This window comes from Vipera ursinii, assembly GCF_947247035.1.
Source record: "Vipera ursinii genome assembly, chromosome: 5".
Classification (NCBI taxonomy): domain Eukaryota; kingdom Metazoa; phylum Chordata; class Lepidosauria; order Squamata; family Viperidae; genus Vipera; species Vipera ursinii.
In genome coordinates this window covers 25,982,193-25,998,601 of record NC_139518.1, presented here as the reverse complement: position 1 = coordinate 25,998,601, position 16,409 = coordinate 25,982,193, and the positions used below count along the sequence as shown (strand labels likewise).

Below are 16,409 nucleotides of genomic sequence, written 5' to 3'. Positions count from 1 at the left end.
ATTCTGGGTGGGTCTCATATTCATCAGCAGAAAAATTACATACCGTAATCACTGGATTCATACATTATTCTAAGCAATAATATAATTGCTTAGTTTTGGCTTAGTGTCATGTGAACAGAGGAAACTTTGTTTAACAGATTATGACAGATAATTGAAACTTAATATTCAGTTAATTGATCTCAGTATATGGTATTGAATTGGTAATATGCAAATATTCTAAATCTGAAAAAATATAGTTGAAGAATAGATTGATCTGCTTGCTCCAAAGCTGACATACTTTTTCTACTTTGGTTTAATAAATGTCCCCTATGCGATATATCAAATTAATAAATTATGAAGCTACATTTTTAGTTTTTAAATTAGTAAATGCTTCTTAACATTCAAATAAAAATTGTTTTAAATAAATTAGCATACATTAGATTTCTAAAGTTATATTCTTTTAAATCCAGAGAAATATAACTATTGTAGTTTTGGCTCTTGTGAAAACTTATTTTAAATTCTCATTTTCAATTGGTGGATACATGGTGTAATAATACCATAGACTGGATAGAAAGATTTAGTTAATCAATATGAACTGCATGGGCTACAACCCAGAATTTAAGGAATGCCTGCAGTGTGAACTTTCAGCAGTTACCAACTAGATCACGGGTATCAAACTCGCAACGTGTCGTAACATATTGTGACTTTTTCCCCATTGCCGGCAATGGGGTGGGCGCAGTTTTGGCGTGACACATCCGGCCCACAGACCGGCAGTTTGACACCCCTGCGCTAGATGATTGAAAATTTGCAAGAATTTCTTCACAAACTATCTTTGTGTTATAGTTAAAATGAATTTCTATAGTGTCCAAATTGGTGATAAAATATTATAAAGGTAAAACTAACCTTTTGAGGATTTTTTCTTCATGGAAGAAAAACTTAAATTCACTTTTAATATTGATGATGGTCTCTTAATCCATTGTTCATAGCATTTATATGTGCCATTTGAAGGCTAGATTTAAAAATGATTGTACAAACTGAAAATAGGCTCTAGGCTTTACTCACATCCTGTTATTATTGATTTCTCCCTCCTAGTTGTTTCTTGAGCTTACTAACAGGTATTTATTTATTTAATTGATTTTATATACCGCCCTATTCCTGAAGGACTCAGGGCGGTTTACAGGGCGAGTTAAAACAATACAAATAAGTACACTTTTAAATAGAATTAAATAAGACTAGCCCACAATTAAATTAAAATTAAAATTAAATTAAAATTGAAATTAAATTAAACCCCCCTCAGTCCAGGCCAGCAAGATCAAACAACCAAGTTTTAAGGTCCCGGCGAAACGAGCGAAGGTCTGGGGCAGTCCGAAGTTCTACCGGCAGTTCATTCTATACGGCAGGCGCACCCACAGAGAATGCCCTCCCCCTTGGAACCATCCGTCGGCATTCCCTACCCGGCGGAACCCTAAGGAAGACCTCCCTGTGGAAGCGCACAGGACGCTGGGAGGCTGATGCTGGCAGCAGATGCTCCCTGAGATGGACCCATGCCATTTAGGGCTTTATAGGTCATCACCAGCACCTTGAATCTCACCCAGAGGAGAATTGGAAGCCAATGCAGCTCACGGAGAAAAGGTGTTACATGAGAGTAACAGGTTTTCATTCTCTAAAATTGGTTTTTGCTATGAACCCAGTTCAAGGCTTATGTGCATCCTTTGAGATTCACTGTAGTTCTATATAATTAACTGTATGGAATAACAACAATGTATTTTCTTACACATTCATCAAAATATGTGGGAGTTAAAGTTCATTCCAATCCTTTCTAAATCTATTACATTCATAAAATACTCCAAACATGCTGTAACTGTAGACTTGATATTTTACATTATTAAACATAATGGTCTAAAATGTTCGGGAATTGAAACCTCAATTCTTGGGATATAGTTAAAGGAGAAACTGAATGCAAAGAATAGTTTATTAGATTGTCCTAAATTTTAGTGGCAGTTACCTGGCATATTATTAAACTTGCATAGTTATATTCCTCAAACTGGTGTGTCTAGCTCACAGCCCATAAGCCACATATGGCCCTTGACAGCTATTAATGCAACTCCATAAAATAAAAAATACAAATAAAGGAAGTTTGTTATTTATGTACATTAATTGTTTTATATTTTTATGCAGCCCAAGGCAGCAAGTCAAAAGATTGGGTGACCATGTTTTAGACATTCATTTTAGTAATTTTAAAATTTCTAAAACTGCCTCCTTTTATTTATTAGAATAACATACCTCAAGTCTTATTTAGCAAAAAATAATAATTTTTAATATCAGTATGTATCCGCTCTCTTCTAAACAAATCATTATATTAAGTATTTTGACTTTTGATACATACTTAATATTTTTCATAAAGGTTTTTTTATAAATGTCAGTTTTTTCTAATATGATTTCATTTGATAAACAAATTACCCTATTTCTATTATACAGTGGATTTTTTGGTACTGAGTTACAGAGTTAGATTGAGCTTGGTATTTATCTCTAAAGACCTTGTGTTGCCATAATTGATCAGAGAAGTTCTCTTTATACTCATGAAGAGATTCCATGGAATAAATATCAATAATCAAGTTCTAATAGACTTTACTACACTGACTAATGAAAAATGGGATCTCTATTATTTTATGTTCATTTACTTCAGCCTGTAGTTGGTGATGACTGAACTAAAATAATCTCAAATGAAAAACAAATTTAGAATATATTGAGATTGTAGCAGAGAAATGACATGGCATTGAAAAGGCAATGATGATTGTAGGTTCAGTATTAGCAAATGAAAGAAAAAGTATAATTTTTATATAGTCCCATTTCTGAAGTAGCTGGCTTAAACATTTTAAATAGTCAGACTTAAAGAAACTTTTGGTCTATAAATGCAGTAAAATTTTTAGGATTTTAAGTTTGTTGAATGGAGTAAAGCTATTTAGTGACATCTCAAAATATCTTTGTGATCTGATTGGATGTTGCCATAAATTAGGAATATTTATCCCCATTAAAGCTGAGACTATTATGATTGGATCAGATATCTTAATAGTTTACCTTTCAGAAATTATTCTAAAGGTCTTTATTTGAACAACATAAGTCTTGACACTTTGAATTTTCTCCTCTTTTTAAAAAAGGACTGGTCTTCTAACGCTTAAAATTAGGAAAATGTAATTTTGAAATACAGCAAAATATATTTAATATGGTTAATAAGCCTGTATTAATATGGATTAATAAAATGCTTATCATTCAGTTTAGTTCACAAGAAGTATTGTATTTATTCTATAACAAGACTGGGATAGTTTGGAGGTAAGCCATCATTTTAGTTGGAGAGCTTTTCCAGATGATGCTTTATCTTCCAACAGAATAACAAGCTTTCGTGTTCTAGCAGAAAATGATATAGTACCCTATCTTTCTTATGTCATTAATTTATGATGTGGGAAGCATTTTATAAACTTGCACTTCAGTTTTCAACTAGTATCTCTCTTGTACCTTTGAATTAAAAGAAATCAGAATTCATAATTATATTTTTATCCTGAGATAGATAGATAGATAGATAGATAGATAGATAGATAGATACCAGTAGATAAATGTGAGAGAGAGTGCGTGTAGCAAATGTTTAATACTTCTACTTTCTATTTTCATCACAACAATAACCCTGTGAGGTAGGTTGGACTGAGAGAGTGACTGGTCCAAAGTCTTCCAGTTTTCATGCCTAAGGGAGATCTAAAACTCAGTGTCTTGATCATATCATGGTCTATATAGTTAGTAAGAAAAAAAATCAGTCTCAGGTTTGCTGAACAAATGTATTTAAGTGGACATTCAGAGTTTGTCCCATTTTTACTTTTCTTTTCCAACTTAACTACCCTGTTTTGAACATTTAGAGATCACTGCAATGAGAGAATAAAATCATTAAAATTATTTCCTTCAGATTAACAATAGTGTTGAAATAGACATTTAGAATAAGAATTATTAGCTTTGTAAGTGTTTTGTAGCTAAATTGATCCACATAACTGATGTTAGATAACTTAATCTACTAGGACAAATATTAGGTTTAGCTCTAGCCTCTAAAAACAAAAGGAGATTTACATTCCAACTTTACCAGATCTCACAGGAAAATTCCATGATGTGTGAATCTTATATTTGCCAATTAGTTGGAGAAATAGAGAAATAAAACATACATTGCCAAGTCCCCTAACTATACCATTAAATTTTTTCCCCATGAAAATTTTAACCAACATTTGAGATATAAGAACTTACTGAAGATTTTTTACATTATTTATCCTTTTAAAACTTGACTGATATAATAAAGCTTCAACAACAATAAGCCAGTGTTGCTTAGTAGATTTTTAGAAAAGTGGAAAGAAATAAATGGCATCTTAATTGATTTAGAAAATAAATGCTTGATTCAGCACAGTAAAACCAATTCTTGAATATTTTTCTATATAAGATGGTGGAAGAAAAATGCTTAAATATTATTTGATAAATATCAAATTTGAAAAGGAAACCACTCATGGGTTCCAGCAGAACCCAAGTAAAATTCATTTTAATCCAAATAGAGAAGGCTACCTTTCTGTGAAAAATCAGCAATAGGCAGGCCAGGTTTTCTGAAGGGGAAACGTTGATAATTTTCCACTTGAGCTACTATCATCCTTCATGTGTGCAAGTTTCTTTTTCTTGAAGTTTGAAAGCCTTTTTTGATGTTATTTTCAGTGGATATTTTCTTTTCAGTAAAATACTTTCATAAGATTATTCATAGAAGTCCCCTTTCCAAATTAAAAGGGGACAACAATGAATATCTGGCATCTTGAATTATGATTTCAAAGAAATATTTAGCCAAGTGATAAAGAATCTGCTTTGATTACAGAGTCTAGATTTGCAGGAAGTTAGAAATGGAAAAAAATTACTATGGACCCTCCATGGAAGATTTTGAGGCAGTCATTATTTTAACTCAGATAATCTAATTGCTGCAACTGTAGTTTTCGACCATGAAAGATGGAATATCCAGTTTGGTTGCCATGTGTGTAGACTCTTAGCTGCTCCATTAAAACAGAAAGCTACCCACGGTGTACACTTATACCTCCCCCCCAATATTATCAAAACATACATATAGTTTGAGAACGTCCCCTCAGGAAATTGCAAGGCACCTCGGATAGTCTCATCATAGCCATACCAGAAGCAGTTAAATGGTTTGTTTCCTTAGATATTGAATTGTACCATCCATCCTACTGTGACTATGGGGCTATATTATGGTGACTTTATTATGGTTTTACTTAATATTTTGTATATTGTATTGTCCACATTCTCTCTACATAGATATAGATAGACCATATGTATATGTATATAGGTATATGCACACATACACACAGGCATACTCAGCGTGGTGGCCTAGTGGTGAAAATGCTTCTTCACACTTGGAAGCTTGAGAGTTCAATTCTAGGTAGCAGCAGATGTTTCTCTCTCAGGGTGCAAAGAAAAAAATATCTGCTGCGAACTCTGTGTGGTTTCAGGAAGGTCATCCGGCCAGTGAACGCTCAGCTCCATCCAGTTGCCCTGACTCTATGCTGAATTAAGGGATTACAGCAGGCATGTCAAACCACGACCACCCCATTGTCAGCAATGGGGAAAAAGTGATATCTCGTGCAACATCACGTGACGTCGCGAGTTTGACATGCCTGGATTACAGGATCGTAAAGAGGTGGGTATATGTTTGTGTGCATATGGTATAGGGTTTCCTGCCTGAGCAGGGGGTTCGACTAGATTACCTCCAAGGTCCCTTCCAACATTATTATTATTATTATTAGTAGTAGTAGTAGTAGTAGTATGTGTGTATAGCTGATACCTTATTTAAACTTATATTTGTATCAGTTTATAATGAGTATAATGTTGTATATCAGTGATTGCATAACCTCTGTAGATGTCACACGCTCAATAAATTAATAATACATAGGATCAGATAATCTCTGAGGCCACTAATAAGATAGAATTTGAAAAAGTATTTTAGAAGAATAGTAGTAGATATAACAATATGGAGTTATGGTATACAAATTAGTTGAATTTGATATAAAATGTATAATTCTAAAGACAATTCAATGAACAAATACTTTATGCTGCAAATGCATAGTATAGTATATTACTGTGCCAACTTCTGTTCAGTTACAGATTCACTGAAACTTACAATCTGACTAGGTGCCAGTGCTATAGGGTAGACCTAGCTAAGAAACCAATGCCATATAGGTCTAAAACTACTCTTATTAAGAGTCATGGTGGCTCAGTGATTAGAATGTATATTGCAAGCTAACTCACTGCTCACTTCCAGGAGTTTGATTCTGACTGGCTCAGGGTTGACTCAGCCTTCCATCCTTCCCAGGTTGCTAAAATGAGGACCCAGATTGTTGGGGGCAATATGCTGATTCTGCAAACCACTTAGACAAGGCTATAAAGCACTATGAAGTGCTATTGCTATATCGTGGTCCTCTGGATTTTTGCTATTAGAACAACTATAGTAACAGTATCTTGCAAATCTGTGCTTTCTTCCTCACTTTTTTGGTGGGATTTAAGGAGAGGGCCTGTCTAAAGTGTTTTCTTAAATTTGTTTTTTGGAATGGGCTCAAGCCACATTTGTTTCATTGTTGCCTTGGTAACACATCTTCCCACTGTCCTTCAGGGCCATTCTGTCTGCCCTCTACATCTCTTCTCTTGTCAGCCTTAGTCCTCTTTCCACATTTCCAGTCAAGCCATGGGAATAAAATGCAGGTGTGCTCTACCAGCAGTTCCTCCAGATCACTTAACACAGGGCTTTTCAACCAGTGGTACGGGTACCACCTGTGGTACATTGGCACCTGGCAGGTGGTAGCGGGGAGGGGAATGAGCTGAACTGGTGCTAGCACCGTACAAGCCTGAGCAAGAGATGGCTGGAGCTGCAGGGTTGTCAGGGCTCAGTGGAAGCATCAGGATCAGTGCCAGGCTCCAGCTGGAGCTCAGCGCTGATCCTGGCACTCCTGCTGAGCCCAAAAGAAGGGCCGATCAGCTGGAATGTTGCAGCATCTCCTGAGTCTTGTGATTTACATTTAGATGCTTGGCAACTGATTCATATTTATGATGGTCACCGTGTCCCAGAGTCATGTGAAGTGACCAAAACCTGCTGCAACCACCTAGCAGATGGGGGGAATAAAAGCCAAACACCCCCCATCCCCGCTGCCAATCCTGAACAGAAATGTTCACAACAATGAAAACCTCGGACAGGACGAAGAGTGCCGCCGAGCAGGCAGGGAGGTGTCTTGCTCAACTGTGGCTTGGGGGCACTTTTTTCAGTGCCATTTAACTTCGAACAGTCACTTAGCGAACTGTTGTAAGTTGAGGACTACCTGTACTTCATCACTTTTTTCCTTTTCTGGTGGGGGTTATCATGTTTTTGACACCTTGCTAGGCGACTGGTGGTACTCGGATGTTGCCATATCCTAAAAGTGGTACAATGGGTGAAAAACCCTGACTTAACAAATTCTGTTACTCATTTGTCCCCTGACTTCCCTCCCCTTCCTGTTGCACAGGCTGTTCTTCATCTTCCTGTTCTGCTAATTGTTCTCTCCCCTTTCCAATCTTTCATCATGAATGTAGATATAACTAAGATATTTTCCCTTTCCCCTACTTGTCATTTCTATGGCCCCCTATAACTCACAGAAGTGAGACTTTTCCTATTCTGATTTGCCCATTTTTGTAATGGAAGACAGTTCATGTCTTCAATACGATTGGCATGCTAGTTATGGAATATGCATATCTATCACAGCCTCCTGCAATCTCTTACTTTGGGTAGCCTTTCCACTGGATCAGGTATTTAAATATTTGCCCTCGCCTCAGAGTCCAAAATAGTCTCCACTTTGTACTCTTCTCCATCTACCACAGGGGTGTCAAACTCAATTTCATTGAGGGCCGCATCAGCATTGCAGTTGCCCTCAGGGGGCTGGGTGGGTGTGGCCAGGGTGGGCATGGCCTACTGGGTGGGCATGGCCTACTGGTTCGGCATGGCCAGCTCTACATCATTCTTGTCAAGGGTACCTATGGGGGCCTGGGCAGGAGTGGGACATATCTGAGGAGATGGGACCGGGGCAGGTGCCAAGGCATGGTATATGGAGGAGCCTCACTGTTCCTCTCAGGCCATGCGGGGAGGGGGGAGGGCTGGACGGTGGCACGGAGGTCAAATGCCCAGCCCAGCCATCAAGCACCCCCGGCAATAAGCCCAGCACCACTTCACCAAGGGGGCGCTCAGTTGCACTTACCTCCTCCTCAAGGCTGCTGCTGCTGTGCTTGCTCTCCTTAGCCAGGTTGCTCATGATGGGTACGAGGGCAACTATCATCTGGAAGTGGCCAGCACATGGCCCTCGCCTACTTCACATATCCGGCTTGGTGGGCTCTGGGAGAGGGGATGCCATGAGCAGCGTGAGAGTCAATATTACCTGTGCAGTGCTGCCCAGCTCCCAGCCTGCCAAGTTTTGGCAGGCAGTGGGGTGCTCTCCTCACAGTGCTGAGAGGCTGAGCCTGGTGGCATGAAGCGCAATGCTGCCCAGCCCCTAGCCTGCCCGAAGTAGGCAGGGCCACTTCCAGGCAATGGTGCATTTCTTCATTCCTCACAGAGGGTGATACCTCCCCAGTGCGTGCCCAGTGGGTGGGGCTGACACACCAGGGGCTGGTCCCTCGCTGTTTCCAGACAGCCTTGTGGAGCTAAGACTGAAGGCGTTTCAGCATAGATGGCCACCACGAAATTATACATTGGCTCCCGGCCGGCCGGCCTGGACCAGGGCCAAGGCAGTGGGGGCCATTCCCTCACTGTTTCCAGGATGGGTTCGCGGGCCACATGAAACCACTTTGTGGGCTGCATCTGGCCCCCGGACCTTGTGTCTGACATGTCTGATCTACCATCTATGAGAGAAGCTGGAGTCATCCTAATAGGTATGCATAGGGTGGGTGGGTGCCTCTCTCATAATCGAAGACTGATGGAAAACAGAATCTTCATTGAGGCTAACACATCAATGGTCACAAGTTTAGCTGGAAAGGGGCCAATAAACTTCAAGTCAAGTTTCTCTGAAGATCAGGGAGACAGCAGAAAGTCTGTAGAAAGCCACACCAAACTCTAGCCTGCTCTTACCTGCATGTCTGTGGTCCATGTATATGCTCCCTTTCCAGCTCTAGTTGTTACTTATTATAAATTCAGCACAGAAATGATCTTGGTACAATTTTTGAGCAACTCTGCTGTGTTGCCTGCGATAAATAGTTCATATTTGAGTTGGGAAAGTCAGGAATCAATCCTGATCTCCTCTAAATTTTTCTGGCAAGTTCTCATGAGAATGCAGAAATATTGGTTGTGCTGCAGGCTGCTGCAGGTTGAGGTAAATTCTGTCCAAATGTTGTGTTAGCTGCATCATGGCATCTTGCAAATTGGTTATTTGTATATCCACTTACAGCTGATGTTCCAACAATGCTGCAGTGTGGTGCCTGGCTGATAGTGGTGTACCTTAAGAATTGGAAACTATCTCCAGGAATAATACTGAGATCTATTGCCTCCCTAGAAAGAATAAGAGACTCAAGATTGATCCCAGCCCAGTCGGGTAGACCAAACTAGGAAACCAATGCCATATAGGTCTAAAACTACTTTTATTAGAATAGCCATAGTAATACTGTAGAATCTTGCAAGTGTGAATCTGCTTCCCTCTTCTCACACTTTTATCTTCATGTGAATTAGGAAATGGTCTGTTTGATGAGTTTCTTATGTTTATGTCATGGAATGGGCCATGATTGTCTGATCATTGCCTTGGTAACATATTTTCCACTGTCTTTCAGAGTCATTCTTTATGCCTTCTTCAGGAGGGGTGCCTAAATCTTTCTGTGTAATTATATGCCATGTATTTTAAAAATAGTAACAAATTTACTATAATTGATTAGATAGATAAAAGTTAATGTACGGACACTTGCCTTTTTCACAAATATCCCTCTGGAACAGTATTGAACTGATGGGAACAGAATTGTCCCAAATTGGGGAAATACCCCTTGTTTGAGTGTAACAGAACTTTACAATGGCCCTTGGAGAGATTATGGGTAATTGAGTCATCCATTCTGAGCATCTCCATGTTTCCTACATTGAAGATACATTTTGTGAGTTAAAAGAGTGAACAAATATTGCTTGAATAAACTTCTTTCTGTTCATAGTAGTTGGACATTTTTGTCTAAGAAAAAAATCTTCATATCCTTGAAGTAATAACTTTTTACTGTGCTAGTGGAATATTAACTTTATTTTCAAGTATCCTGTATCTATTGTACTTTACCATCCTGTTCCTTGGTGTTTATCTTCTCAGTTGCAAGACATTCTATTCAAAAAGTTAGCCACTTGAAGTAGATCTTTTTTCAGAATTGTATTGATCTATTTTAAATAATTGTTGATAAAACTATTAGCATGGATTCATGAAACTATATAAATATACAGTAGGTGTTAATATAATGAACAATAGTGGATGAATCTAAACGGCTTAAATCATGATTCCAAAGAACACATTTAGGTGCAAATATCTTAGATGCTAAAGTAAAGATGATGTTCTATGCCTTCATATTAAACTAAACCTAATATTTCTTAGTTGAATATTCCAATTTGTTTTGGAAATGTAAAAAATAGATTTATACAATACTTTAAAATCTGCCCTTTCCCACAGAATATAATGTAAGAATACTACATAAATACAAAATGTTCAGATTCTTTTTTTTTTCAGAAAATCAGTGTCTCTGTAAGAAAATATGTATCATAATGTTATACAGTTTTTATTAATTATTTTAGTTCCATGAGTATTTTACTATATTTACTCAGTGAGGTTTTCTTGTTAAGAAGATTAGTGTCTTGGTTAATTTTAGCTATGTGCAGCTAAGTTATACAGTACTGCAGATCTAAGTCATTCTATAATTCTCTTTTGAAGTAACTAGCCCTAATTTATTTTCTGGGTTTAATATTTTTATTTAATTTATCAAATTTAGTTTTCTCTTTATCTAATATTACATAACCAAGATTTTATCAGAATATATTGATAAGGTTTAACTTATAATAGTTTCTATTTTGTATTTGGTTTGTATGATAATTATCTTGAATTTTGTATGTAATAGTTCCTTAGGTATGGCTAGGTATTCAATTAAGTCAACATTCAAATATAATATGAAATTACGATTTAGTATTACAAGAAAAAGCCCCAGCAGGTTTTTGTGTGCCTGCTTCCTTTCTATTTTACATGTAGTGCATGTAAATTCTAAAGTGTAATGATGGAAATAAATTAATAAATTTGTTTCAAAATTTATAGTCAGAAATTTTCTTTTTCCACAAACCATGGCTTGTCAATAATTCCAGAGGCTGCGGGAATTGAAAATGGAGAATCATCTGATCAAAGGAAAATTATGAAAATTCAAGACTTAGTGTGGCATTTTTTTGCAATGTAATGTGATTTTTAATCAGTAATTTAATATATCAGCCCACTGAAAATTTGTCTATTGAAAAATAGTTATTTTCTCTGTGTGATTTTTCAGAAGCAAGGTAGGATATTTTTTAAGCTAAGGTTTCTGTTTCTTCAGCTTGCAGCTGAAAATATAGATTTCTCTTATGGGATAGTAAATGGTTAAGAAAAGAGTTCCTTGTCATGGCTCATTAAGTACAGATATTATGAGAGTTACTGATGAAACATTTTTGCTATCTATTTGAAAATTATTTCAGATTTTGGCACTCCATTTAAACCCATCATTCTGCAAGCTGAAATGCATATGAAATTAATTCTTGCCTTTCTAAAGTAGTGTTCTCCTGTTTTTGTGATCAAAGTTCTGTGAAGGATGCATGCCTGTCATCTTTATCTTCAGGTAAAGGGAGTTTAGAAGCATGGAGGTTGTCAGTCTTTTTCTGTGCTATCTCATTTTTGCTCACATATCATCAGTTGGTTGAATGATCACAGTTTAGAACTTTTTTTTAGACTTTTAAGCCTGAGCTTGCTAATTTGAGAAAATTACTTATTGGGAAATGTGGGTGTGGTTTTATTCCAGGTAATCACACATGAATAACTTGCTTGGCAAATATGAACTGTTCTGGTTAATGGCATAACATTTTACGTTTGGATTCCCATTCCTCTGTGTGTCTTCAGATTCATTGTTTAGAAGTTGTGGAAACTACCTTGTTCACATTTCTATAGCATGATCTGTCTTTGAGACTCATATTATCAGTGCATGGTGATAAAAGACAACACTCCATTTAGAAGATAGTGCCATGTAAATATCAGGGATAGGTGAATCGTAAAAACTATCATTGTATTCTGCTTATAAGCATCCTAGATGCATTTGATTGACACATTTTAAAAATGACATCAGGAAAAAGATTCTCTAAGAAGTATATTTTGTGCACGCACTCTGTTTCTCTATTATCTATTATATATCTGCTAAACTGTGAAACTAGCTTATCTAAATGTTTAAACCTAGAACACATTATTTTACTCAAAACAGATTGTTCATTTTCAATCTTGTTTCATTTCCTGGCTCTCATAGGAATCCTTCAACTACTTTCTACCAAGTGTTTCATTCGAACAAGTTACAGGAATCAAAGAACCTCTGGGATAGGTATGAATATTTAAGTATGGAAAGCATACATGCTTAAGTATGCATGAAGAGCTTTGCATTGTGCAGGTTTCTCGTCATCAAGTAATATCTTCATTTTAGTATCTTCTTCCTTTTCCTTGTTTATTTGCCAAGTAGGAAACTAAAGTATCCCAAAATTTCTCAGTTACATAGCCGTTCTCTTCTGGGCCGTGTGAAATCTTGCTCCATTTCATATATATCAAGCTTTTTCTGGGAGAAGAGTATTTTTAAATTAGATGTTCACTGATATTAGAATAAGAACTTCTATCGGTTGTAGCTACCAACAGTTCAAATTTTTGAAAACTATCAGTAATAATTGCCTGACTAATGGAGGTTTTTTTAAGAAAAAAATCAAAATATTTTAAATTTCAGAGTTAAAAACAGTAAATATGAGATCCATATTGATTGGACAAAATAACAATTATACATGAATCTACAAATTGACTCATTGATAAATAAAAGCATTAAAAGATCATTCAATTACAACCAGGCAATTGGCGAGAAACTGCAACTAATTCAACTTTGAGGATATCACTTGTCAGAGTTGTGTTACTAATTCAACAGCTGCAATTCGCTTTCTCACACTATTAGTAGATTCCAATATTAAAAGATTGGAATCTTGGCTTTTCAGGCTTATGGTGTTCTTGTCTGTTTTATATTTTCTACTGCTAATTGAATATTAAGCATCATTGTTTGCATTTGTGGTATTGAAGCAAAGAAAACTGAATGGCTTTTCTTAAAGCTTGCTCAATTCACGTGCTTGCTGATTTCAACATTTTAAAGAACACATTTTAGGTTAAAAAATTCAGTATTTAAAATCCCAATAATTTGAATAACTGATAGAGTTATAACAAAAGTAATAACAAAACAGCTTACAAAGCCATTGTTTTCAGTATTGAAATTGAAATCCTGCAGTACTCTTAAATAGCTTATTTCAACGTTTGGGGGTTTCAACACGCCATAAGATTAAGGAGAAAAAGATAATTCTGTGGTTTTGGGTCTTGAGTCTCAAATCTACTAGCTGCATGAAGACAATGAGCAATATAGGGGTCAAAGAGGTATCTAGTATTATTTATTTATTTATTTATTTATTTATTTATTTATTTATTTATTTATTTGTTGAATTTATATACCGCCCTATTCCCGAAGGACTCATCTCACTGGTTCAGTTTTGCAAGCAAAATGAAATTTCCTAATATCATTGCTACCTATCAGTTTCACTTATTGCAAATTTGAACCAAAGTGGACATGACTGATAGAAGCTTGATTCAATTTCTGGTATTCTACCACAAATAGAGACGACAGGAAGGCCTGGAGGAATGTTGTCCATGGGGTCGTGATGGGTCGGACACGACCGCAGCTAACAACAACCACCACAAATAGAAAAAAAAGACATTGTTAGTGTGTTAAACTAAAAAAATAGTATAATAGGAGATTGGAAGAAGAACATGTAATCAAAGAAGGATAAAGGAGGATTCTAAAGATGGTATCAGAAAGATTAAAACTTGGGAGGTGCTGAGGTCAGAAATGTCCAAAGAGTGAAAAAGAGCCTTCTTGAGTATGTCAGAAACAAAAAGAAAAACAAATAGAATGTAGAATTATTATGGGGAAGAAAGAGATGTGGAATTGTTGTGGGGAAGAAGGGATGGAATAGTAGTAGATGAGAATGCAGAATATCATAATTATTTTCAATGCTTTTTCTCTGAAAGGAAATAAAGCCTTTCTTGACCACTTTTGTGCCACTAATGCAAGGAGGAAGCTGCAGCACAAGCTAGGCAAGATGAGGGTAAAAGAACACTAGCCACTTTAAATGAACTCAAATATCAAAGACTAGATGAGTTACATGTTGCGGTGATTACATTAACTCTGAATAATTGTTGTGAACTCCTGAAGATCTAGCAAGAACTCAGAAGACTGGAGGGAAGCAAATGTCTCCGTAAGGAAAGAATAAACTGAGTTCAGAGAAGAGCTACCAAGATGGTAAGGCAATTGAAACTAAGTTCTAAGAGGAACTATTAAAGGCACTGGATATATATAGCCTGCAAAAGAGGACAGTGTGGTCGAACTATGGAATAAACTGTTTGTTAGAGATCTGTCTAAAATAATTTAGCAAATTTTGCACTGAGTAGGGAGTTGGTCTAAGTATCTCTTCCAATTCTGTGATTATGTTGGAATAGGTGGAACTGGTTGAAGATAGATTCATACTTATGCTCAGTAGCAGGTTGTTGTTTCAAAACTTGTGGAGGTCTTGTCTTGCTCCACTGAGGCAACATTAGTATCTCAAATTACCTTAAAAGCTATCAAGAACTCAGGAAAGCCTTGGATTTCATGACAAAATTCATAGTCTTTTTTAATAAATGCTATTCATGGCAGATTTTTTTCCTCTTTCACATGGGAGGTGGGCATTATGTATTGCTATGTACAATATATGATATTTTTATTGCTTTGCATATTATATGCTAAGGTATGAATCAGGTTTCTTTAATCTGAAATTGATAAACATAGAAAACATGAATGTGACAGTTAAAGGGGAAAAATCGATCATAGACTATAATCTACTTATTAAATGCTCATTTTTTCAGACATTTCTGTTCATACTATTTTGTAATTTATGGCTTTTTAGTGCAAATGTTGTAATTTTGTGAACTGATAAGACTCCTTCAGTCCATAAAGGCATTGGTGGAATGAAGAAAGAGCAACTTTTCCTTTCCCATCACTGGTACACCTCTGTGTCCCTTCAACTTTACTTTGGAAGTTTAGGAATCTCCTAATCATGGAGCTTTAGGAGAAGAGTTTCAACCAAACAATTTCTGAGGGAATGCAATTGAATTACACTGAATGACAGTGGAAGCAAACTCTGAATCCTCATTCATTGTAATGCAGTGGATGTATTCATAACTCAGAATTCTGTGGTCTTTTTATTTATCATTTTTTATCAAATGTATGCCCCACCTATCTCATTTAAGGGACACATTCTAGTGGGAGAGAACTTCCCTGAGGATGAGCTCCAGCACAAGTCCAAAATCTCGGAAGATTAAACTTCTGGTCCTGGTGACCAACCCAGATTGGATCCTGACTCTCTCTAAAAGCCATACAGCCATACAATAGAGATATAGATTAAAACATGAGTAAAAATAAGTTTAAAAAGTTAAAAAAGTGGAGGGGTGTCCTCATGCCACCAACTATCCCAAGGGTTGCATGCCACTCTTTTTTTTATTTGTTTTCATTTATCAACATATCACTCTTGATCCTCATGCCAGTTGCCAAAGCCAGGCCTTGACATTCTTCCAGAAAACCAGCAGAATGGGAGCCCACCTCACCTCTAGTCCCAAAATGTTTTATCTAAGTAGCATTGATTCACAAGTGTCTATCCCAGACATGTCAAACACAAGGCCCGGAGCCGGATCCGGCCCGCAAAGTGGTTTCATGTGGCCCGCAAAGCCATCCTGGAAACAGTGAGGGAACAGCCCCCACTGCCTTGGCCCTGGCCCAGAGACCCTCCTTCTGCCAGAGATCCTCAGATCTGTCCCTCTCCTGCCCAGGCCCCCATAGGCACCCTTGATGCGAACGATGTAGAGCTGGCCATGCCCACCCAGTAGGCCATATGCACTCTAGCCACGCCCACCCTGGCCATACCCACACACACCCCGAGGGCAACCGCAATGCTGATGCGGCCCTCAATGAAATTGAGTTTGACACCCCTGGTCTATCCAGATGCTTCATATTAAAGCAATCCTAAGGAATATAAAAATTGCTTTTAATTTAAT

General features: G+C 37.0%; 2 protein-coding genes across 4 annotated transcripts in view; one reads left to right on the top strand and one right to left on the bottom strand.

Moving 5' to 3' along the window:
* The window catches only part of LOC310640979 (uncharacterized protein), a 237,158-nt gene that overhangs the window by 202,705 nt on the left and 18,044 nt on the right, over positions 1-16,409 (bottom strand). The window lies entirely within an intron of this gene.
* Positions 1-16,409, top strand: part of TSC22D2 (TSC22 domain family member 2) — a 33,928-nt gene that overhangs the window by 5,623 nt on the left and 11,896 nt on the right. The window contains exons 2-3 of one of the 3 annotated variants that reach the window (XR_014492739.1): positions 12,553-12,624; positions 14,536-14,622. The exons of 1 other annotated variant lie outside the window; for it this stretch is intronic. Coding sequence is in view for 1 of the 2 variants with exons in the window: in XM_083364566.1 (XP_083220692.1) it covers positions 12,553-12,624 (72 nt within the window). In the remaining variant the exon portion in view is untranslated. The remainder of the gene's footprint in view (positions 1-12,552; positions 12,625-14,535; positions 14,623-16,409) is intronic. One more of the 3 variants, XM_083364566.1, reaches the window with a different exon arrangement.